This window comes from Phycodurus eques, chromosome 8 (assembly GCF_024500275.1).
Source record: "Phycodurus eques isolate BA_2022a chromosome 8, UOR_Pequ_1.1, whole genome shotgun sequence".
Lineage (NCBI taxonomy): Eukaryota > Metazoa > Chordata > Actinopteri > Syngnathiformes > Syngnathidae > Phycodurus > Phycodurus eques.
In genome coordinates, this window is record NC_084532.1 from 6,662,809 (window position 1) to 6,689,155 (window position 26,347).

A 26,347-nucleotide genomic window follows, 5' to 3' on the forward strand; every position below is an offset into this window, starting at 1 on the left:
AGAGTATAATTATCATTCTGAAATCAGTCCCCCAAAAGGCACGGTTACGATTAAAAATATACAGTATTTAAACAAATAATACAATTGGGCAGAAATAAACCACAAAGGCGGGCGTCATTTTTTACTCTATTGTGATTGGTTAGATGTGTCCAACTTGAATCGATGTGATCTACAGTCGACTGCATTGTGGCTGAGGAAAAAGCAAACGCTCCCCGATAAACCGATTGATCGGTCGTGTCTGTTCCTTTGCATTGCGGCTTGCCATGATTTTAGTGCAAAGTTGTCAAAGGACAAATAGGCATGGACGCCGACTTGAGTTTCTCTTCTCGTCGGTCACCTGTGCTATGTTTACACGGCTGCGTGGCGTCCAGCCAGCCCCTCGCTTCCGCTGTAGGATTGGGTGAGTGTGGAAAGTTGACTTTGGAAAAAAATAAAATTCAGTATTTAGCAAACGAATCGCAGTGGGAATTTGTCAACAGAGGGCTAGCAACAGACCACGAGAAACAGTAAAACCATGAGAACATGAATTAGGATCATAAAATTTCGGACGACGTGCCGAGCTCCCCGGCAGGCCAGAGAAATTTCACTTTTTTTTGTACATTGACATTTTTTTTTTTTTTTTCCCACATATATGAAAGCCAAGCATATCACTTTTTTAAAAACACCAGCTGACTCCTACCTAACCACTGCGACCTACAATCAAATGTAGCAAAAATGAGGCATAGAAATGACAATAGTGTGTTGGTATTGAGTGGTAGAAGTAAATCATTGCTTTACATATCCTGGTTTAAAACAGGGGTGCTTTTGTTGTTAAAATATTACATTTCGACAAAGTACTTTATGGTTATACTCTTTTCTATCTTATTTAAAAAGGACAGTAAAAAACAAAACATCATGATTAAGTAATCTCTCAAATTATAGTGCTGCTGGGTTTAAATCAAAATAGGATAGAAATACCTAGGAATTAGTACAGTATATGTTGTATTGGCGCAGAATAGAAAGGCAGTTTGCTTCTCCTGTAAAAAAAAAAAAAAAAAAAAAAGTGCATGTAGCCTTTAAAGGCAGTTGCAACTTAGGACACTTTATGACTTATGAACGGCGAAGAGCGTAAGAATACTTGTTGAAGGCAAGTACTTACTATTTTTTAGTTTGATTGATTTTTCTTTTCTTTTTCTTGATGGTTAATACAAGAAACACATCAAACAAATCAAAACAAAATAAAAACAATGTCATCTTACTTGAAAGGTTGTCTAAACAATTGTGTTTTCCACTGTTATTTCAAAATGTCCACTGAAGAGCCAGCTTTCATTTTTAATTTCATTTGAGGGGTATTATGTAAAGGCTGGCCTGAATTACAACCTTCCACAAAAAAAACAAAAATCTGTCTTAATTGTCACCTTTACAGTTATGTTTGTGAATTTGACATGATACCAGTGATAAAGACTTCTAGGCGTGTAGTAATTTAGCTCCAAGCAGTGGCTTGTCTATTTATCCAGATGTTCTGAAGCGTGGTGGCAATGCTGCAGATGCTGCGGTCGCCATAGCAGCAGCTCTGGCAGTTACAGAGCCATGCAGTACCGGTGTTGGTGGCGATGCCTTCTGCCTGTTCTTTAACGGCAACACCGGCGAGATCAGCGCGATAAACGGCAGGTCGGCACTTTGCTTTACGTTTTCTTCATCATATGGACTGAAAGTATTACACTCCTCTTTTTTGTTTTCTAGTGGTCGTTCTCCCAAAGGTCTGACTTTAGAATTCCTGATGGGTCGCAAGTACAGCGCTGAGGTCCCTCTTCCTGTGTTTGATGCCCTGAATGTTACTGTGCCGGGGGCCCCTGCGTGCTGGTGCGACACCGTACAGATGTTTGGTAGTCACAAGGTTTGACTGTGTGTGCTTCTGTCTGTCTATTGCATCGCCTGTGAGTGAGCCATGAATCCACTCCATTTCCATCCATCCATCCATCCATCCATCCATCTTCTACCGCTTATCCGGGTCGGGTCGCGGGGGCAGTAGCTTTAGCAGGGACGCCCAGACTTCCCTCTCCCCAGCCACTTCATCCAGCTCTTCCAGGGGGATCCCGAGGCGTTCCCAGGCCAGCCGAAGGACGTAGTCTCTCCAGCGTGTCCTGGGTCGTCCCCGCGGTCTCCTCCCGGTGGGACGTGCCCGGAACACCTCACCAGGGAGGTGTCCGGGAGGCATCCGAATCAGATGCCCCAGCCACCTCATCTGGCTCCTCTCAATGCGCAGGAGCAGCGGCTCTACTCTGAGATCCTCCCGGATGACCGACCTTCTCACCCTATCTCTAAGGGAGAGCCCGGACATCCTGCGGAGGAAACTCATTTCGGCCGCTTGTATCCGGGATCGCGTTCTTTCGGTCACGACCCACAGCTCATGACCATAGGTGAGGGTAGGAACAAAGATCGACCGGTAAATTGAGAGCTTCGCCTTTCGGCTTAGCTCCTTCTTTACCACAACGGACCGATACAAAGTCCGCATCACTGCAGACGCTGCACCGATCTGCCTGTTGATCCCCCGTTCCATTCTTCCCTCACTCGTGAACAAGACCCCAAGATAGTTGAAATCCTCCACTTGGGGCAGGATCTCGTCCCCGACCTGGAGAGGGCATGCCACCCTTTTCCGACTGAGGACCATGGTCTCTGATTTGAAGGTGCTGATTCTCATCCCAGCCGCTTCACACTCCGCTGCGAACTGCTCCAGTGAGAGTTGGAGCTCACGGCTTGATGAAGCCAACAGAACCACATCATCAGCAAAAAGCAGAGATGCAATACTGAGGCCACCAAACCGGACCCCCTCTACGCCTTGGCTGCGCCTAAAAATTCTGTCCATAAAAGTTATGAACAGAATCGGTGACAAAGGGCAGCCTTGGCGGAGTCCAACCCGCACCGGGAACGAGTTCAACTTACTGCCGGATATGCGGACCAAACTCTGACTCCGGTCGTACAGGGACTGAACAGTCCGTATCAGGGGGTTTGGTACCCCATACTCCCGAAGCACCCTCCACAGGACTCCCCGAGGGACACGGTCGAACGCCTTCTCCAAGTCCACAAAACACATGTAGACTGGTTGGGCGAACTCCCATGCACCCTCGAGGACCCTGCTGAGGGTGTAGAGCTGGTCCACTGTTCCACGGCCAGGACGAAAACCACACTGCTCCTCCTGAATCTGAGATTCGACTTCCCGACGGACCCTCCTCTCCAGCACCCCTGAATAGACCTTACCAGGGAGGCTGAGCAGTGTGATCCCCCTGTAGTTGGAACACACCCTCCGGTCCCCCTTCTTAAAAAGGGGGACCACCACCCCAGTCTGCCAATCCAGAGGCACTGTCCCCGATGTCCATGCGATGTTGCAGAGGCGTGTCAACCAAGGACGCTTGATGTTCTGTACAGACATCTTAGCAAAATGGTTGTATGTTTTTTTTTTTTTTTGTCTTTTATTTGGTTTGCTGCAAATTCGGATGACAGTGATATATAGTTCTTTTGGAAAGTCTGAAAGCATATGGGGGGCACATGGGTAGATTAGGGTCCACTTTGACCATTCAAACAAAGTTGTGCCATGTTTGTGATGAATCACAAAAGTTTGACTCATGGAATCCACTCACACACTATAAGAATATCACAAAAATAGTCTTATCTGCTGAAAAGATTCCATTGTAACTCTCCATGCCATATTTCTTCTCAAAACAATGACTCATACTTCCTGCTTCATTTCCAGTGAGGTAATATGCATGTGTTTCCGCCTGCTGCTTCCCCTAGCTGTCCTTACATGAGGTGCTCAATGGGGCAGTGCAACTGGCTGAGGTGGGGTTTCCTGTTGCCGAAGTCACAGCTCACCTCTGGTCACACTGGGTGTCTGAGCTGCGAGATGCTGGAAAGGAACTTGGCGGAGACCTGCTGATTGATGGTCATCCTCCCAAACATGGACAAGTATTCCGTAACCCGGCCCTAGCACGAACTCTGACGGTACATCAATGAAACCAAATGTCATATCCAAAAAAAATAACAACAAATAGCAAGTTAGCACCATCACGTTTGTATAAATTCTCACTGTTGAAATGCGTACATCAGTGGTGTCCAAACTACGGCCCGGGGGCCATTTGTGGCCCACTCTCCATTTTTATGTGGAGCGCAGCATATACAAAAAAATAACATTTGACACGACCCACAATGGTGTGGGTGTTGAAAAAGTGAAGGGTTGCCACACCCACATCTCCCATGGCTGCGATGCACCTGACAACTGCTACAACGACTGCACCTAACAATAATACATTGGTTTTATATGGAGCTTTTGTAGATACATTTACAACTAACATAGTAACAACATTTCTCTTTATAATGCCTTGGGAATAAACAGTGCTTTAAAGATTGTCATCTTACTACAGATTGCTCTTGTTTTGGTTCTTAATATGGAGGTCTGCTCAGGGGAACTGTTCGAGTGGGATACAGCAAATCAAAATCTTGAAAAATCCCAAATTATTTGCCCTATTACCTTAAACAGAAAGATGTGATGTAGGAGTTTCTCAAAAATAACTATAATATATAATTGCTTGATAGATTAGTTTTAGCGTGTTTAATATCGCCAAAAAATGTCAAAGTGGCCCTTGCATCCTTTAATTTTTTTTGTATGTGTACCATGGCCGACAGGGGCAAATGCGCTGCGAACAGCCATATGATGCATAACAGGAATAACGCAAGAAGAAAAACAAACAAGCACATAAAACAACTGCAAAAGAAAAATGCTGCAGGATATAAAATGCTACAATCACGAAAACAACTGCAAAAGAAAAATACTGAAAGATAAAAATGCTGCAATCACTAAAACTGCAAAAAAAAATAAATACTGAAAGATAAAAATGCTGCAATCACAAAAACAACTGCAAAAGAAAAATGATGCAAACATCACAAAACACACACAAATCCCCAGACAAGCAGTCCTGTGAGACCAGAGGCACCACAGGTATGTATTAGCAGATACGACACGGCCATTTTGAGCTACATGCTGACGGTGACGCTAAACTAGGGAGGTCAAAGTCGTCAGCGCAAACCACGTGTGGACGGCGAGAAAACCAAAAGACCCAAGGATGGCGGCACATTGTGCTGCATACGGTTGAACGGTGTACAATTAGGACAAGGGAACTGGGAGTCTGTTTCACATGTAATTTATTTATTTATTTTTTTAATCAAATGCTGCGTATTGATACCAAATGCTTTGGTGTTGACGAAAACAACAACCCTCATGAAAATCGGTTGATAAATGAGCAAGTTGCGACTAATTTCAATGTCCAAGCATTGCCTTCTATGGCGACTACGACTTCCCCAACATGGCCACCACGTAGGCACGTTGGTTAGTTGGACTGGTACAGGGGGCTGGCGTATCTAGTATCAAAGGCACCCAACTTTTGCTGTTGTTTTCTGTGATCGCAGCATTTTTAAATTGTAGCATTTTTCTTTTCCTGTTGTTTTATGTGCTTGTGTGTTTTTTGTTTTGAGTCATTACTGCATTTGCAGCATATGGCCGTTTGCAGCGCATTTGCCCCTGCCAGCCACCCGTATGTGTGGTCCTCCAAGGACACCCCTGGCGTACATGAATGATAATGATAATGATAATTTACCGTTATATATTTCAGTTGGTAAACCTTGGATATACTGGATATAAAATTGTTTTTTCGACATCCAAAATTAATGACAAACAATACTATAGTTAAAAAACAAATCTAAGAATAATTACAGGATACTAAGACACATGCACATCCCTGTTAAGGTTCATCTTTGAGGAAGATTTATGGCAGTGCTTATGGCCGTCATGATGTTATGTTAATGAAGTAGCAGGTCTATACCTGCACCTAAAATGGCATGCATGTGTTTGTCCATAAGACTGAGAGCAGGCTAAATAACATTTGGAAACAACAATAACAACAACCAAACATCTGCAACAGCATGTTTGTTTTATTTTGAAAACAGATTGACACCCGCAAATCTGATATATGGCACAAAATGAAAAAAAGTAATTCTGTTTACATATAATTTTGAAGTGTATTTCATTGAGACTACCCTTTCCACTTCATGTTGCCTCCCCCTTTTGTGTGTGCATGTGAGAGAACTGTTAAATATATGTCACCTCTTATTTTGCAGTTTCCATGACTGAGATGTGATTGCTATTGTGGTGTGTGTGTGTTTCCCTCTCAAGTATGAAATTGCCGGTGTATGCAGGAGCCATGTAATGATTAATTTATTTATAGATCAGACAAGCCTGTCATTAGTCATGTAATAATATGGGACCTGTGACAACCCATTTACATGCACGCACATACACTCACTCATGCTCAGCACAGCCTAACATAGTGAAATAATAGCAGTGACCTAATTTTCATTGATGGTAGTTTCCATGGTATCATTATGGCCATTCCTCAGTGGTGAGTGTGTGTTAGCTCTTTGAAGTAGTAACTGTCCAGTCCCACACACCATCCTGGTAAATATATTGATCGAGTTGATAGAGGTGTTGCTAAGAATGTTAAGAATGAATGACCGGAAGGCCCAATGTTTAATCTGTCAGAAGGAAATGGGCAGGGAAGGGAAATGATTAGTAACCTGTAATGTTAATGTTAATCATCTCTTTATGAAATGACACTTGTATACAAGTGTCTTTATATAAGGATTCAGGTCCAGTTTGTTGCATCTGTTAAGGTTTCTTGTCGGAGCTGACATTTTAGGGATCATATCTCATTACTTCTAGTGATTAAACCTTACCCAAACTACTTTTGTATGTAATCATTTAGCAACATTCAGCTCCCTCCCACAATGTTGACTCCAACCGTTTTCTGATTATGACACACATACTTGGTCCGATGTATAAATACTGTAGGAGTTGGGGGAGCGTGGAAAGGAAGCGTTCTACCAGGGCAGAGTTGCCCAAGCCATCATTGACATCATCATCCAACATGGAGGAGTCATGACCTTGGACGACCTCAGCAGCCATGACTCTGATGTTGTCACTCCCATCAGCGCAAAATACAAGGTGACTTTCAACTTTATTTTGATTATTGGGTTCCTGACTAACATGGTCAGCAGAGTACATGACTGTATTGTGTGCCCAGGGTGTGTGCCTATGGGAGTCTCCTCCTAACAGTCAAGGGTTGGCTGCCCTGCTGTTGCTCAACATCCTGGACAACTTCCCTCTCAAAGGTAACCCACTGCACTGAGAGCTTGGTCTGACAATGTAAATGTAGGTTTCAAGTTTTACTTCACACCATCAAAGTGCCCACCAAGCCCACCCACCAAGTGTGAAATTAAACAATCAAGTACATCTGTAGTGAGCTGCCTATTTCACAAAATCTGCCAACGAGCAGTTCTGACTGCGATGTAACAGTGCAGCTAATTTACAGTACATAATATTGAAATATTACAAAAACGTAACTAGCCCCACATTTAACAAAGTGTGACTAATATCTGCCCATGCAAACTGACGTGATATACTGTATACTGTACATAGTATCCAGTTGCGATCGATTCACTGCCCTGAAAATGAAATAGATATATAGTATATACATATACTTTACAATACTGTTGATAGAAGAAAAATGTTTGTGACAGGATCATGTGTTTTATTTTAAGAAAGAAAGTAGAGAATTTACATCTCCATTTTTATTTCCAGCTTTAGGTCATAATAGTGCAGACTACATCCATATTTTGGTGGAGGCTTTTCGCTTGGCACTAACAGATGCTAAAAGCTATGTGGGCGACCCAGACCATGTGACCATTCCACTACGAAACCTATTGGACAAAAGGTTCAGCAGCCAGCGAGCCCACCTCATCAACATGGACAGGTACATCTTTGTGCGAGTGTTTGTTTTAGTTCGTACCAGTGTGAGCCTGTCACACTCTGTTGACTTTAGATTGGAGTGCATGGGATGCTTTGACCCCCCCCTGCCTTTTTTATTGGCCTGTCTGGTGTGTGTGTATTTTAGAAAGGGCACTTCTGCTTACTACAGGAGACTTTGGATTTCAGTGCATCAACTTTTATGGACATAATAAATGATCATATAAATTCATACGATGACTCTATAAGTTTTAAACAACTGTTTGGCTATGTACACAGTCACACATGCATTCTTGAAATCACCCCTGCCACCCATGTTCCCGGATAGGATACATAATTAACCTGTTAAATAGATCACACCGAAATTCACAGATTAGGGTCACACCCCTGTGATTAGCAGAGGTGGGTAGAATAGCCACATATTGTACTCAATTAAGAGTACTGTTACTTTAAGATAATATGACTCAAGTAAAATTAAAAAGTAATGCTCCAAATAATTACTTAAGAGTGAGAACATATTCAGTTAAAAACTACTGAGGTACTGAGTAACTAGTGAATAACATGAGCATGCATGTCAAATAAAATAAAAATAACTAAATAACATATGAATGTGCAAATTCAGATATTGCTGAACAATATCACTTAATCTAAAACATAAAATCTTTACAAAATAACAAATTTAGGCAAATTCAGCTACAAGAGATGGTAGGCTCACCAGGCAGATTACAAAAACAGGAACAAGGCTACAGTGGATATCAAAATTATAAACACCCATGTTATAATGCCAGGTGTTTGTGTTGTAAAAAAATGTTGACGAAGATAAATCATTTTCAAACTTTTTCCACCATTAATGTGACCTACAATTTGTACAACTCAACTGATTTATTTTTCTTTTTAAGACGGGAGGTGAAATTAAACAAGTGAAATAAACTTGAATGTGATTGACTTGGACTTGATGTTTAACTTGCTGCGTTCTTGGACAGGTCACCATTGCAAAAGAGATGTTCTGTTTTAACTGGTCTTTTACCTGGTTAAATACATTTTAAATAAAATAAATATAAATAAATCTAGTTGCAAAAGGATGCACTCCCTCTTATAACTGACATGCGGCTGTCAAACTTATGTTCAATGGGGGTCCACACACACACACACCTGCCACCATTTAAATTTTTACGTGGAAAAAAACATTACAACCTTACAGAAACGTGTTGCTTTATCCACTAAAATAACTGAATGAAGCTGTTTGCTGATCAGACTTATTGATAAAGTGTGTTTGTGTGCGAGTGTGAGTGAGAGAGAGAGAGAGAGCGAGAGAGAGAGTGACCGACTTGTGACCATAAAATAGTGCTAATGTTGCCATATGCACAGCAGTAAAAACACCTGGAACCTACCGCAAGGTGTTTTCTTCAGTTAGAAGTGGGCTGAAATATCCAAGTTTGGGCAGTGACAAAACTACGCTGTGTGTTAAAGCTGTTTTTTTTTTTTTTTTTTAATAGTCTGGAATGTAAACACGAATCGCGCGTGGCTGTCACAACTCATTTTGATTGGTCCGCTAAGCCCAATAGAAGACTTTGTGTGCGGACAAATGACTTTCTTGTGTTGTTTAATTGGTGAACTTGAGTCAAACATCACTGTGGTAATCACGGTCGATTGGAGCAACGGCGGCCGATGCGGAAGTCGAAAATGAAAGTCTAAAAATAGATCGCGCACACAATTATTGATTGATGAAAGTAGCGAGCGGCATGTAGATTACTGTAACGGAGTAAAGGTACAGTTTCTTCTTAACTTAAATACCCGAGTAAAAGTAAAAAGTATGCTTCATTAACACTACTCTGACAAGTACAATTTATCTAAAATGTTACTTGAGTAAATATAACGGAGTAAATGTAGCGCGTTACTACCAACCTCTGTTGATTACATGTAGCCTGAGATCATCCGGTGTGCAGCGGTAAATGATCCAATTTTGCTTTTTGGTTCAAAAATTATTATTTAGTTACTAGAAATAATGTATCTCTGTTCATATACCTGTGCCAGAAATGTACAGTATAGGGACAGGCCGATAAATTAAATAATCTTCCACCAGATGGTAGAAGGGACAATTAACCTGTGTATTCACCTGTTGACATTCATCCATCAGAATTATTAATTGTGTTCAACACATAATTGTGTAAGTACATTTGTGAGTAGACTACAGTGAGACGAGATCAGCATTATTTCAGTATATCCTTTTTGTAGCATTTTTGTTTGGTGGTGTCCCGTGAGATTTTTCAAATGTTGAATATGTGCCTTGGCTCAATAAAGGTGGGCAAACACTAGCAGATGTTTCATGTGTGAGGAGATTCTTTGTGTATATTGAAGTAGGTAGCCAGTAAAAAAGCATACATTATAACCACATTCACCTCAGTTGTTGTGGAAAAAATAACTTTATCCCGAGAGTTATGTTTTTTGTTTGTGTGTGTTCTAGGGTCATGCAAAGTGTAGAGCCTGCCCTGATGACAGAAAGTGACACAGTCTATTTCTGTGTGGTTGACAGTCAGGGGAATGCCTCTTCTTTCGTCAACAGCACGTATATGGGCTTTGGGACCGGGCTTGTCCCAAAGGACTGTGGTTTCTCTCTTCAGGTCTGATGATGCAGCACAATAGTGTGTTTGTGTTTCTGTGTGTGTTACGTGTGCAACTAAGATGATTCTTCATCAACTGAAAGTCGTCTACTTAATTATAATTTACCTACCAACATACTGTACCCCCCTCCTGGAAGCCGACACCTTATCGTGGTGGAGGGGTTTGTCTGTCCCCTAGGAGCTAAGTTGTCTGGGGCTTCACCCCCCTGGTAGGGTCACCCGTGGCAAACAGGTCCTAGGTGAGGGACCAGACAAAGCACGGCTAAAAGACTCCTATGATGAAAAATATAACTGGATTGAGGTTTCCCTTGCCTGGACGCGGGTCACCAGGGTCCCCCTCTGGAGCCAGGCTTGGAGGTGGAGCTCGAAGTCGAGCGCCTGGTGGCCAGGCCTGCACCCATGGGACCCGGCCGGGCACAGCCCGAAAGGGTAACGTGGGTCCCCCTTCCCATGGGCTCACCACTTGTGGGAGGGGCCATAGGGGTCGGATGCAGTGCGTGTTGGGCGGTGGCCGAAGGCAGGGACCTTAGTGATCCGAACCCCAGCTACAGAAGCTGGTTCTAGGGACGTGGAATGTCACCTCTCTGGCAGGAAGGAGCTCGAGCTGGTGTGTGAGGTCGAGAAGTTCCGACTAGATATAGTCGGGCTCGTCTCCACACAGGGCTTGGGCTCTGGTACCACTCCTCTTGAGAGGGGTTGGACTCTCTCCCACTCTGGAGTTGCCCACGGTGAGAGGCGCTGAGTAGGTGTGGGTATACTTATTTCCCCCCGGCTTGGCGCCTGTACGTTGGGTTTCACCCCGGTGGACGAGAGGGTAGCCTCCCTCTGCCTTCGGGTGGGGTGATGGGTCCTGAGTGTTGTTTGTGCCTATGCACCAAACAGCAGTTCAGAGTACCTACCCTTTTTGGAGTCCTTAGAGAGGGTCCTGGAGAGCGCTCGCGCTGGGTACGCAATCGTTCTGCTGTGGGACTTCAATGCTCACGTGGGCAATGACAGTGAGACCTGGGAGGGCGTGATTGGGAGGAACGGACCCCCCGGTCAGAACCCGCGAGATCCCGATACAAAACGAGATCCCGGATACAAGTGGCTGAAATGGGTTTCCTCCGCAGGGTGTCCGCGCTCTCCCTTAGAGAGAGGGTGAGAAGCTCGGTCATCCGGGAGGATCTCAGAGTCGCTGTTCCTCCACATTGAGAGGACCCAGATGAGGTGGCTGGGATATCTGATTTGGATGCCTCCCGGACGCCTTCCTGGTTAGGTGTTCTGGGCACGTCCCACCGGGAGGAGACCCTGGGGACGACCCAGGACACGCTGGAGAGACTACATCTTTTGGCTGGCCTGGGAACGCCTTAGGATCCCCCCGGACAAGCTGGATGAAGTTGCTGGGGAGAGGGAAGTCTGGGTGTCCCTCCTAAAGCTAATGCCCCCGCGATCCGACCTCGGATAAGCGGTAGAAAATGGATGGATGGATGGATGGATGGCATACTGTACCTACCTACCATAAAGCTACTATAAAGTACCTACTATGAAGTTCGGACTATAAACCGCAACATTTTCAACCCATCTTTAAAATCTTTCTTTAAATCTTTCTTTTTGAAAAATGATGCCTCTTATTTGCGGATTTTCTCGATTTGAGGCGTGTCACATTCACATCTATTCTTAGCTTTTCTCACCAAAATAGTCACATTTTTAAATCTGCACACACTGACACTCAGAATTGGTATGCTTCTAAAGTGCATACTCTCATTATGTTTAAAATGACTTATTTTTGTTTTCATATTTAGCCAGCCATATTTTTTCTTCTGTGTTACATTGTGCTGTTTCATCCGTCCATCCATTTTCTGTAGCACTTATCCTCAGTAGGGTCGCGGGCATGCTCTTTCCACTTCTTTATTTCTTACAGTAAAGTTGGAAAATTTCTTGCTTCACTTCCACCAGCTAACATACAATAGCTAACTAAAATGAGCATCGCTATTGCAGTCTTTTTCAACCATTAAACAACTGTTAATTTAGCATAAATTTGTCAGTAACTCATATAAGTACAACAGCCAACAATACTCACAGCACTTCTCTCTGCTCTGTGTAAACTAATAGAACTGCTGGAGATTGACCTAAATTCTTTCTGTGTCACACAATTGCCACCCTCAGGCTAAGGCATGCAAACCAGAAGCGTAAAATATGTGTCACATGTGGGGCTTATGTGTGAAAATGGTTCTGATTAAAAAAATAATAATAATAATTAGTGAGTACGGCTTACACATTGGTGCGCTCAATAGACCAAAAATTACGTTAATCTAATTGTTCAGAATTTTGCGCGATTTTACATTGGTGTAAGGATTATTGTAGGGTGTCTGAATGCTTTTGTCCATATAATCAACTTGAATTCATGATTAAGTATTGATTTCTTTTTTGTTTAATAATTTTGGGAAATCTCCCATCCTCCACAGAATCGTGGGGCCAGCTTCTCGCTTCTTCACAACAGTGTTAATTGTGTGGCTGGGGGGAAGCGGCCCTTCCACACCATAATACCTGCACTCCTTACTACCTGTGCAACTGAGTCCCAAAAGCCGCAACTCCTTGCGTCCTTGGGGGTAATGGGCGCTTTTATGCAACCACAAGGACATGTTCAGGTATTAAAGTATCAAAGCACCAAATCACGAGTAATGACTCCTTATTGAGATCAGATGTACAAAAACCTTGATGGTCATGGAAAGAATACATGGAAAGAATCTGTTGATTTGTGGAATACGATTAAGGTCTTGCAATAAGTAGAGCCAAATTGACAAAGAGAGAGGTTGTCTTAAACAGTAACATTATTTGAAAACAATAACTCTTTGTAATTCCAATTTTTTTTGTGTTAAAGCAAAGGACGATTTGATTGTGCGACTTTAGCAAATCCTACTAGGACATTGGTTCAGTATTGTGGAAGTGGAATGTATAACAAAACTTAGAACTCATACGTTTTTGTCTGTTTAGGTGTTGCTTAACATGTTGGAGTTTGGGATGAATCCACAGCAAGCTCTTGATTCACCAAGGGTCTTTGTAGAATATGACCTCAAAGGTATTGCCTGCTTTTATAAATATGATAACACTAGCTTAGCTTTGTTTAAATAGTCATATATTCAGGAGTACTTTTTTTTTTTTTTATTATTAATCACATAGAGTCCGTATGGTGGTCTCTAAATTGCCCATAGGTGTGAATGTGAGGATTAATGGTTGTCTGTATGTGTCCTGTTATTCACTGGGGACCATTCCAAGGTGTCCCATTACCCATAATGACAAGCAGGATATAGAAAATGAATGCATGGATAAATCCAAATTTACCATAACAATAATGGCACCTTTCATGAAGTAAAGCGGATAACTGCTAAACCAACAAGCATTTCACCACTGTGAGATCAGTTATCATGGCTTCCAGTCGGTCTAATTCCTGTCTCAACTCACCTCTGCGTCAAATAGTAACTGCCTATCCTATAAACTGCAACCATATGATTAATTTTTACACGCTGATGAACCATCCCCACACTCCATCCATCCATCCATTGTCAACACTGCTTATCCTGGTTAGGGTCCCGGGACGCTGGAGCCTATCCCAGCTGACTTCGGGCGAAAGGCGGACTACACCCTAAACTGGTCGCCAGTCAGTCGCAGGGCACATATAGACACGGACCACCATTCGCACTCACATTCACATCGTCACTGAGTGGGAACTGATCCCACGCTGCCCGCACCAAAGTCAGGCGAGTGCACCACTGCACCATCTGTCCCCACACTCATTAATCGTAATACTTAAGTATTTGAATGTTTGGAACACCTTTTTTGTCACCCATTCTAATTATTTATTGGCTCATACCCTCATTAGTTGTCTCTCTGCACAGAAAATCAATGGTCTGTGAATTTGGAGGAGGGAATTGAGCAGGAGGTGGCTGAGGATCTAAGAAGTCGGGGTCATAAAGTCAACTGGCCTGTCACAGGTACTTTTTGTCATTTATTGTGTGTACATAGTGTTCGTATATTTTTGCAGATCCATTTAATATTAGGTTCCCCCCCATCCATTTATAAAACCCACTTGAAACTGCAGTAAAAGGACCCCAGGTGATGGTATAAATCTCTATCGGCTGAACAACTGCTATTCTTCATTTAATGCTTGATAAAATTTAGAATATCTCTTTTGAAGGAGGTGTACCCATGTAATACATTTAAAATTTAGTACCCTCACCTTGATCTTGTTGCGTGCATATTTTTGTGTGGGGTGGCTCCTGCTGATTTGCCATCTTAAGGTAAGTTACATTGTAGGGTATTTTCTATGGATATAACGATTCGTTTTAGTAACGATTCAATTCGTATCACGATTCATGGTTGCCGCTTCGATTCAAGGACGATATTGCTTCATTTAAAACGATATGATCCGAAACGATTCAGTGGCTGGAAATCGATTCAATAACTTTTTAGCCAAAGGTTCATCCATTGTGACAGTAAAAAAAATATCTGCACACTGGTCAGTGCAGGTAAAATTTCCTCGATTCCTGTTTTTTCATGTAAGGGAATGCGGTCAAATGAATTATGGTCATTAAGATTTTCATGATGTACTTTGCTTTTGTGTCTCTTTTTTAATACTGAACTGTATGTTTTCTAATAGAGTATGAGTCTATTTTTCACAATACCTGAGAAAGTGAAACAATTTCTAAATGTTAATTATAATTTTGTTTGGTACATCACTCAAAATGTTCCTCCTTTTGGCAGGAACCCAGACAGCAAAATAACACTTCTTTTGGTCTGTACGACGAAATATTATTGTCCAGTTGATCTGTCAAAAAAACAATTGCTTAGCAGGCTGTTGTAATGAAAAGACATCCAACTGATTGCTAGTTGAGTATAATTTAGTAACTCGGTATGTTGGTAAAATAATTTAAACAGTTACAAATTCAGCTTGAAGCTTAGGCCTGCTGCAGACTGAGCAACATGGACGGACGTGACTGAACCGGAGAATTGCGGGGGGGAAATGCAGTCGGTGACTCACACCCCCACACCAGGCGATTGACCCTCACACTCATAACCAGCTCGGTGCAACCAAAAAACTGTGACTGCTGGTTTTCTTGTCAGAAAACAATGAGACACCACATATCATTATTATTTTATTGAGCCACAAACAGCATGGAAAGATTTGTCAAGGAAAAAATGGATTGCCCTGGCCTCTGTAGCTACCGTAATTTCTCGTGTTTAATGCACACCCATGTATAATACGCATCCCCAATGTTGACCTAAAAAATCTGTAAAACCCTACTACCTATGTATAATGCAATTTTATAGTGCATGATTTTGCTTCTACCCATATGATCAAAACATGAAGTATTATCTGTATTTTATTTTTTTCAAATTATTCTGAAGTTAAACACTTTATTTGAACCCGTAATACTTTCTATTTACTTGCTCTTATTTGTTTCTTGTTTCCTCTCACATCCACAAACATGCATGGTAGGTTAATTGAAGACTCTAAATTGCCCGTAGGTGTGAATGTGAGTGCGGATGGTCGTTTGTTTCTATGTGCCCTGCGATTGGCTGACAACCAGTTCAGAGTGTACCCCACCTCCTGCCCGATGATAGCTGGGATAGGCTGCAGCCCTCCCGCGACCCTTGTAAGGATAGGCGGCTCAGAAAATAGATGGATGGAAGGATGGATTCAAATTAAACTGTCAAGCATTTCAGAAAAGCATTATCATTAAACAAAACATAACCATAAAGAAATTAATGATGGCATCAGTTGTATTTAAAAAAAAAAAAAAAAAAAACAATATTTCACAAATTCTGCCAGGGTATGTAAACTTATGAGCACAACTGTACATGTATGCAGTCATACGTACTCCTGTCATATTGGAATGAACGTGTAGACTGTACCTTTTTCATAACCTCTAAGTGGCGGTGGCATATTGGAATGAAAGTTTACATCTTTCTCATAACCTCTAGATGGCGATGGCATATTGGAATGAAAGTGTACAGCTTTTTCATAACCTCTAGATCGTGGCATACATTTATAAAATGTGATTTTTTTGGGCCATTAAACCCTATACCTATGTATAATGCGCACTATTGACTTTAGACAATTTTTTTTTGGGGGGGGGGAAATGCACATTATACATGAGAAATTACGGTATATTATAATAACAGAAAGAGAGGAAACGGGCAGGAAATACAGTAAATTAGAGTGTGGCTATTTGAGAGGCTCTTGGTAATGATCGGCCATTCATTGCCTGCAATTGTGTATATGGGCTACAGAGACTCCACGCTTTGCTTTTTAGCCAAAGGTGCTTCTGAAACTATAAATATAGTGAGGTATTATTTACTTTCCTTACTTTATGTATTATTAACATATTTTTGGTCGTGAAAGCTCAAGGGACACAACGTTCCTTTGCGACACCATTTACCTGCGATTCAAATTTCAAATCGCAGCAAAACTAGCGGCTCACAGTCGGCCACTCATGAAAAGTAGTTGCAGAATCCTGCACACTGTACTTCTTGACAGTTCAGTCGTATTTGGCCACGTAACTTGGTGTGCGGTGGGCTTTGTCGTAATTTTGGTTTTCTCTATCTTTTTTGTCCATTAACCCAGGCCACAAGAGGTCTCAGTTTGGGAGGGGTCAGATCATCACAATAGGGGATTGGTGGAATCCATCTACCAATCACAGCGATCAACCAACCAGGGTGTTGTGGGCAGGATCAGACCCCCGATCAGATGGATGTGCTATGGGATTCTAGACTGCTTCAAGTAACTTGTTACTGTAGTAAACAATGACCTCATTCATTCAACCACAGATTTAAGTTCAATTTAGATTTAGATTTTCAGATTTAAGTTCAATTTATGCCAATTTCACATGCATCCCGGGTAAACTGGTGCATCAGAGGCAGTTGACAGGAGAGCCAGTATTAATCACTTTGCATTTCCTGTTCCATCCCTGTGCACCTCTGATACTACTTTGAAAGCCAGCAAATTCCCAGGTCTACTTCAACCCTACTTCCCACATCAGTATCTTACAAGACAGCAAGATGGAAAAAAGCAGTGAAAATTCTTAGATAGCCTGTATAAAAGCGGATATTGATTAAAAATCAGAGATGCTCTTTGCTGCTAGCTGGGAATTGGAACCATGAAGTGCAATTTGATGATGTCCATTGGCAGAATGCAGATAATTTAGGATTACACACAGTGTGACGACATTGCAGTAAAGATTTGTTTTTAAAGAAAATTATGTCTTAAAATATATTCAGAAATACATGTACCCCGATGAGTACATCTACTGAGTGCTACGGTGTGTGATGTAAAAGTAGTACAGAAATAATCAATTCAATAAACATTAACATGTTTCACCAAACCTGTTGTATTGTTGTAAATTAAAGTTCTCATTGCGAACTAGTGCACATCATGTAAATGAATTTTGTTCAGTGGAGATAATAAACCATCCATTCATGAGCTAATCCTCGTCTCTGGAAATCTCAAACCTACAGCAGACTACACCCTGGTCTCCAATCACAGAGCATATAGACATAGACAACCCATCACACTCGCATTCATACCTGTGGTCAATACTCCTATTTCTTTTCCTTGCTATGCAGATGACAGTCAGATCTATGCCCCCCTTAAAAAGTCAGACTCTTACTGTGCTAAGCCATTGCTAGAGTGCTTACATGATATTCAGGCCTGGATGCATGGTGAAATCTGTCTTTTTCCAGTTAAGGCAGCTAGCAAAACTCAAACCGGTCCTTCAGAAACAGCACTTTGGAATAGTAATCCACGCCTTTGTGACCACAGTGCTGGATTACTACAATGCCCTATATATATGGGGGTCAGTGGGTCCTCCATTGCTTGTATGCAACTGGTTAAAAATGCTGCGGCTCGGCTTTTAACTTGTACAAGAAAGTATGAGCATATATCACTTATTTTAGCTTCACTCCACTGGCGGCCTGTTCGTTTTACGATTCATCTAAAAATTCTTTTATTTGCTTTTAAAGCATTGATTGGCCTTGCCCCATCGTACCTCTCTGAGCTGCTGCACCCCTACATTCCCAGCCGCTCTCTCAGGTCAGCTGACCAGCTGCTCCTAACAGAGCCCGTTTTTACTCTCATTTTATTTTATTTTTTTATTGTTTTTAATCCTTATTTTGTATTTTTACTATGTTTTTATTGCATTGAACACTTTGAGAACCTTGTTTGTTTAAATTGTGCTATATAAATTAAGTGGATTGGATTGGACTGGCTTGGTGATTATCAGTGACTCTACATAATAAATCATACATTTAATCTGGAGCGTTTGTGACGGCATGTGTTTAGCCTTTGTGCTTCAAAGTCGAGAGGTTCTGGGTTCAAATCTCATCTCAGACTTTCCTGTGTGGAGTTTGCATGTTGTCCCTGGCTTCCTCTTACATTCCGAACACATGCATGTTAGGTTAATTGAAGGCTCTAAATAGGCATTAATGCAGTTGCGAATGGTTGTTTGTCTGTATATGCCCTGCGATTGACTGGCTAGTCAGCTGGGATGGGCTCCATTGACTCTACATTGGATAAGCAATAGGAAATAGAAGCAATCCATTTAAAGTGAAAGGTGAGCACCCGGACGTGCGGAAACCTTTGTTGTAATGCTGTTGTCCATTTGTTTCAAACTAATCTGATCTCATGTTTATGTGTGCAGTAGTTGTGGACAGATTTTATGACTGGTTGTGGTGTGTTGAAAGGGTCAGAAAAGAACCTAAAAATGTAGCACCACCGACAGATCAAATCGCCAGCTTTGTTCACATTTAAATGATTTACTGTAACATTTTTCTTTTTCACGATGTTTCTGTCAACCATCATGAATTTTTTTTTTTATCATTCAAACTATGAGATTAGCATGGGGAATTAGGCCTGAAATTTAGAGTACATTTGAATGCGTTACATAGGACCAACAGTGACCATCTTTGACACAAAGGGCCTGCTTTACTAAGATCCCAAATACCAAGTGCTAATATTGTGTGTTCACTCTAACAGTTTGCGTGCACTGTTGGTGGGTGTATTGCACCTGATCTACTCACATTGTACCCTAAGGGCTGGATTTAATAAGATCCCAAATACCGGTTGCGAAATTGTGTGTTCACTCAGTCTAACGCTTTTGGCAAGAAGTGTAAAAGCGGTGGAGACCACTTAATTCAAAAGAAGGTTTTTCCACTTAAGGTAGTTCTGGTGGTTTTCACCCAAATAAATTTGTGATTTGTGAAAATTAAATTTATAGCGATGGAATTGGAAGTGTTAGTGGAAGAGGTAAACAAACATTACTGAGTTACAGAATTTTTTTATTTTTTTATACTAATGTGTTACTAATTTTGGGGAAGCCAGCAACCACATAAAAGCCATGTTTTGTTTGTTTAACTTGCCCAGAATATATGGAAATTTGATGTACTGTATCTGCCCAGGCGGCACGGTGGACGACTGGTTAGCATATCTGCCTGACAGTTCTGACGACCGGGGTTCAAATCCGGGCCCCGCCTGTGGGAAGTTTGCATGTTCTCCCCATGACTGCGTGGGTTTTCTCCGGGTACTCCGGTTTCCTCCCACATCCAAAGAACATGCATGGTAGGTTGAGTGAAGCCTCTAAATTGCCCGTAGGTGTGAATGTGAGTGTGAATGGTTGTTTGTTTATATGTGCCCTGCGATTGGCTGACAACCAGTTCAGGGTGTACCCCGCATCTCGCCCGAAGATAGCTGGGATAGGCTCCAGCACGCCCGCGACCCTAGTGAGGATAAGCGGTACGGAGGATGGATGGATGGGTGGATGGGTGGATGGATGGATGGATGGATGTTTCTGCCCATCCTGCTTAACATGGCATTTAAAACTTGGGACAGCGCACCAGAAAAACTGTTCTGGGGGAGGCCAGCACCAAGTTGCCACTGTGCACCGAAATGACCCAGACATGAGGAAATGCAGAGTTGCAAGGGGTTTTATCATACAATAGGTGATATGGCATGACTCCTTGTTCAGGTTCACTTTTGATAAATTGCGTGTGCTTAATGAATCTTTATTTTTTTGCATCTACTTTTCCCATAATGCGCAAAATGAAGCATGCAGTAATTTGTTAACGCAATCCATGGTGGGCCTGATTTGTTGCTCAGCTTCGACATTTGTCTGCCTGAGCAATCAAGCTTTTGTCTATTTGTGCAAGCTCAAACTCATAGGAAATCAGGCCCAAAATGTTTAAACTGTCACAGTTAAAAATGATCGGCTACATGCATACAGGTGTCATGTTTCCAAAATCTGCCTATATGCAACCTGCAGTTGCAGTTGTGTGAAAAAAACATTTGTGATTGGGAAACAGTTTGTCTGCTCCTTGTTCTGCAGACACATCAATCAAATGTCTTGATGTAGAAATCTGGACTTTGGACTTTGCTTCTGTGTTGATCTACTTGCATTTCCAAACTCATGTTGGTACGCACGTTTTTAATAAAGAGCCATGTGTTTTGCACCATAATCACCCTGATTACCAGGGCTTCTTACAGCAGCTTGTAGGGGTTCCATATTACAATGCAGAGTTTATCTGGATGTGGTGCATTCCACTTGGATTATGAGGCAACTGTAACCAGCCCCTTCCAACCCCTGAAAAGCACAACTGCACTTCACGAGTGTTTCAGCTTTCTGACATGGTGATAGCAGAGGTCATGGGGTGCCCCTTTGCCCTCTAGAGACCTACTGAGTAATTGTGTAACGGTGCCTTTGAGGGAAAGGCACAGATAGAGTAATAGTATACACGTAGAAGATACTTAAAATGAAAAATATTAACCTATCTAAAGATCTGGTAGAAATGTCATCTTTAGTTCATTAATTAAACTCAGGTTTAACATTAAGCATGACTAATTCTGATGCACCTCCAGAGGTGGGTAGTAACATGCAACATTTACTCCGGAACATTTACTCAAGTAACGCTTTCGATAAACTCTCCTTGTCAGAGTACTTGATATGCACTGTACCTTTTACTTTTACTTGAGTACTTATGTGAAGAAGGAACGATACTTTTACTCCATTAGAATGGAGGCTCGGTGTGCGACAGGTATAACGCACTCGATGGGATATAAGAACACAAAACAGGTTTAATGTAATGCAATGGAATTTTGTCCAACTCATCCAGTTATTCTGTTTTAAGTTATGCTAACCTGTTTTCAGATGACCATTATTGGACGTTCTGGAGACACACACAGGCCCACATACACACAAACACACACTTGCACTCTGTTTCTGTGTCTCATGGAGTTTTTCAAACTTCTGATTATAAAATCCATGCAGCCATTGGTCAGCTTGTTTCCTGTGTGTGTGTTTCCTGGCCTGTGTTGTTCAGTAGTAGAAGTGCCTCTAAAGGGAAGGATTATCTGTCCAACACACAGGCTCTCACCACTCGTGCTTGCTTCTTGGCTCCCCAGCCGGCTGCTCTGACCACTCCTCACAGTCTTTCTCCACTGGCCTGCCCATCCACTCCAATTTTGTCCTGTCCTCCTTGCAATTGTGGGATTTTGTTTTTTTCTTCTATTTTTTTTTGTCCAAGTGATGTGTTGTTCAGTGGGCTTCGCCAGGTCTCTGGGCCTGGCTCTGTTGCCTCTGGCCCTCTGTTGTATCCTGGCCAATATGCTCCTCTTGTTTCCTATGGGAGAAATGACATACATCCAGGAGGGGCGCCTGGCCCGCTACATCTGGTACTTTGGTGGCTTAGGTGGTGGAGGACTGCTGGTAAGTAAAAAAAAGACTTTTACTCGACTTCTTCTTAAGTCATAATGTATATGATGTGATCATTATTGTATGTGGATTTTCAGGGAGGGAACAATAATATCCTTTATGTTCATCAGTCATATTTCACTTACTAGTTCAACGCAGTCATCATGTACATTTTCTGTACCCACTTGAAGAGACACTAGTTCATAAAATGACTATACATAACCAAGCAGAATTTTGAATTTCAGTATTTCTTTATTAAAATATATTATTTACATGGCAAAGTTATTTTGCCATCTTTGGTCCACATGTTTACTTTTGTCCCCTGAGAACAAAATGCTCCGTGTGAATAAACAGTTAATCCTTGGGGCTGATCTGTGGGGTTTATGCTCCCACGGAGCTGTTCACTTTGTTTGGGTTTAAACGGACAAACAGAGGAGAGATGATATTTTCCCACGCAAGACTTACATTGTTGACTGGCGAAGCAAAGTTAGGTCTTCCCTAATCAATATGTGTCAATCCAAGTTTGGTTGGTGTTTTTAAAGGCAAGGAAACAAGCAAAACAAAGTCAGCCAATAGTTTGTGTCCCATCATACTGTACATTGATCTACAGTATTCATTCAGTACCATTTTTTTTTTTATCCCTCTTTGTTAGAGATTTAATCAGCCTCTAATTGTATTTATGTTCTTTGTGGAAATTTCAGCCCACTTAAAAGTCAAAGAACAAAACTGAATCTTTCTGTGAGAAACTATCTTTAGCACTCTTCCTCTCTCCTCCTACAATCCTTTTTTTCCCTGCTCTCTTTCACTCTCTATAACTGCGACTGTGAAGTGATTGTGCTCGCGTGTGCGCGCGCGTGTGCTTGGGGGGAAAAGAGAGACCTTGGGAACTTCCCTCCCTCTCTTAGGATGTGATTGAACTTCCTGTGAGCGATGAGAGGGCACGGAAAAACTAAAAAGGAATTTGAAATTACTCATCAATTGAGGAATGTCATTGAAGATAACCACGACCTGTCTCCCTCATCAACGCTGTATCCCACCTTATTTTGTGCTGTAATTTGAAATATATAAAAGTAGGGAATTACTATGGCATTTGTGGTGTATGACAATGTTATTTTCTTATTATATTTTAGATGCTGGTTCCTGCTATAAGCTTCATCACTTTGGGAAAATGTAGTTGCTGCTGGAATGAGAGCTTGATGGTAAGATAATCACCAAACAACATATCACAATTATTATTACACAGCATTGTTGAAATTGATGTTTTGTTTGTTTTGTTTTGCTTTGCATGTTCCTCTTTTCTCAAAACACAATGAGTGCTGTTATGCTGTTGTCTCAGCTATTACACTATGCCCTTTGGAAGGTGGTATGCTAATGCTAATCCAGCCATGATAATTAAACAAGGGTCCCTTTGTTGGGTTACACACAACACAATAAGCTTGGCACACACAAGTGAAGCCACATGCGCAGCTGCTGTGTGTGTGTGTGTGTGTGTGTGTGTGTGTGTGTGTGTGGGAGTGAGTCAAGACAGCTGCCTCTCCTTGTTTTATAACATAATGAACAAATCTTATTAGATATTCAGGAAACAATATTAAGCCCCCACATGTTTAGAAAGCGCGGCACGGTGACCGACTGGTTACAGCGTTAGCCTCACAGTTCTGAGGACCCGGGTTCAATCCCCGGCCTCGCCTGTGTGGAGTTTGCATGTTCTCCCCGTGCCTGCGTGGGTTTTCTCCGGGCACTCCGGTTTCCTCCCACATCCCAAAAACATGCATCAATTGGAGACTCTAAATTGCCCGTAGGTGTGAATGTGAGTGCACATGGTTGTTTGTGTCTATGTGCCCTGCGATTGGCTGGCGACCGGTTCAGGGTGTACCCCGCCTCCTGCCCGATGACAGCTGGGATTGGCTCCAGCACGCCCGCGACCCTAGTGAGGAGAAGCGGCTCAGAAAATGGATGGATGGATGTTTAGAAAGCGAACAACATAACGTTAAAGTAACGTTTGATATTTCCATACTGCACTTACTGAATGTATTCAAGCAATGATGTATTCATGTTGCTCTCCAGATGTCTGGGTCAGTGTTGGCCGCGGTGGTGGGCCTGGTCGGGGCAAGCTACTGCTTCGTTATTTCAGGCCTCGCCTTGATGCAGGGTCCGCAGTGCTTCACTTCTCTTGGGTGGTCGTACCCCTTCGCAGATCAAGGAGGACGGTAGGAAGATACTACTATAAGATCTAACTGATGTGACGCTCAGGACTAATAACTACAATAATTATAATCACAATGCAGCATATATTTGTTAGTTGCAGTGGTTTTCTATAGCATTACAAATTGCAACCACAATAAGAAACATTGTAATAAATTGATACATTTTTCAGTAAATCTACTCAATAAATGTTGAAGTTGTGCGTAGGATTTCATCTCTTGATGTTTCATATATTGTTATTGCATCAAATGAATTGATGAAGCAGGCAGGAGCCAATATTTGAATCCAGAACCTCATAACTGGGAGGTAGAGGTGTTGGCCACTGGTCACTGGTGCTACCCGCATTTAAAACATGTCACAAAATGCTAACTTACCCTCTACCATTTGAAATAGAGCCGCTCTATTGTATATCTTCCGTTTATGTTTCTGCATTTTGATGGGTTTTCTTTTCTAATTCTCCCTTTCAGGTATCTGCTGCAATCGGAGACGTGGCCTGTGTGCCTCCAGCCACTTCACATTGTCGAGTGGAACGTGACTCTTCTGTGTGTTCTGTTGGGCCTGGCTGCGCTAGAGTTCATCCTGTGCCTTTTACAGCTGGGCAGCGGTTTAGTCAACGCTGTCTGTCGGCCTTGTTGCTATAAGCAGGAGTATAGTTTGAATGCTTAGACACTCGCACCCAACATTTACTTACGCCTAAATACAGTCTTGCAACAACTATATACCGAAGGCCACATGTCAACACTGGTGTCCACAGTTCAGATCCATGAGTGTATTTGCTTAAAAACAATCACACAGCATCAATACTGAGATTACACAATACATATTTGCAGTCCAGGAAATCCAAGTGATGAAACAGGATTGGTGAAATCTAGTGAATAATGTAGCAACACAAAGGCCTCGATTAAGGAGACTACTCGGTCTGCTACTTCTCTCTATGTTATTATAATAGTAGAATTCATTGTTTATAAACTCTTAACTCGAACAGACTCGTAGCAACTGATGAGAGAAAATTGACACAATTCAATCACTAAACACTTACTAGTTCACAAATAAACTTAAGATGCCTTCAACATGTTTTCTTGCGTGTGTAATGGTGTATTTTTTAGTGTCAATATGCCTTTTTTGTGACAAGATTATTATGATGTGTTTGGACGTATTTGTTCTATCTGGTATTGTAGCATTGGTTCACTACTACAAAATGTGTTTATGTGTACATTTGCTCCTATTTTTTAAGTATTTTGTTGTACAGTACATTTTTCTTTGGCTGTTTGGCTCTTAAATGATAGTTCAATGCTATATGTTTTATATCGATATTTTGGTGACATTTTTTATCATGTTTGTTTCTGCTGCCTTGAATAAAAAATATTTCTATTCCAAGTGTGTATGTGTGGTGGGGCACCAACAGCTGTGTTGTGTAATCAATCCCTGGGTCAGAGTTTGAGTTGAGGGGTTTCCACAATTTCAAATGATAGGTGATCTAAGCAGGGGTGTCAAACTCATTTGTGTTGCAGGCCACATTGTGATGATGGTTTCACTTGGAGGGCTATTATGACTGTGAACCCATATAAATGTATGATTCATATTATTATACATATTATTACATACAGTATACACATCATCAAATTTACAACATCAAATTTATAGACAACTAGTTTTGAAATCAGAGACCAGTAAAAAAAAAAAAATGGTTTGTTCAACTATTATTCAATTAATTTTCGAAGGCCTGTAAAAAAATGGTTTGTTAATTTTAAAAGGGGATTAGTAAAAACACACCAAAAAAAAAACAATACCTCAACATTAATTAATTAAACAGTGAAGACAATTTTCAGTTTTTTCTATATCTATATCTATATTCTATCAAGAAACATGCGGTTGATGTGCATGATTTGCTTCTGCGGGTCACAGAATGATGTGGCAGGCGAGACGTTAAGCATTGTTGTCTGCAGAGTATTTGCTTTTCACTGTCCTTGTAAACC

At 41.7% G+C, this 26,347-nt stretch overlaps 1 protein-coding gene across 4 annotated transcripts; it reads left to right on the top strand.

Annotated features, from left to right (window-relative positions):
* The first annotated feature begins 224 nt into the window (after window positions 1–224).
* tm4sf18 (transmembrane 4 L six family member 18) lies at window positions 225–25,744 on the top strand. 4 transcript variants are annotated; one of them, XM_061684092.1, is made up of 13 exons: window positions 225–400; window positions 1,497–1,650; window positions 1,723–1,876; window positions 3,772–3,978; window positions 6,878–7,030; window positions 7,110–7,197; window positions 7,667–7,838; window positions 10,296–10,452; window positions 12,897–13,079; window positions 13,426–13,510; window positions 14,328–14,423; window positions 23,300–23,368; window positions 24,234–24,324. In XM_061684092.1, the coding sequence occupies exons 1-12, from the start codon at window positions 301–303 to the stop codon at window positions 23,341–23,343; spliced, it is 1,593 nt and encodes a 530-aa protein (XP_061540076.1). In that variant the 5' UTR covers window positions 225–300; the 3' UTR covers window positions 23,344–23,368; window positions 24,234–24,324. The 4 variants fall into 4 exon arrangements, with proteins under 4 accessions (XP_061540076.1, XP_061540075.1, XP_061540077.1 ...); XM_061684091.1 differs by lacking the exons at window positions 23,300–23,368; window positions 24,234–24,324 and adding an exon at window positions 17,057–18,451; XM_061684093.1 differs by lacking the exons at window positions 14,328–14,423; window positions 23,300–23,368; window positions 24,234–24,324 and adding an exon at window positions 14,018–14,314.
* The last annotated feature ends 603 nt before the right edge of the window (window positions 25,745–26,347 follow it).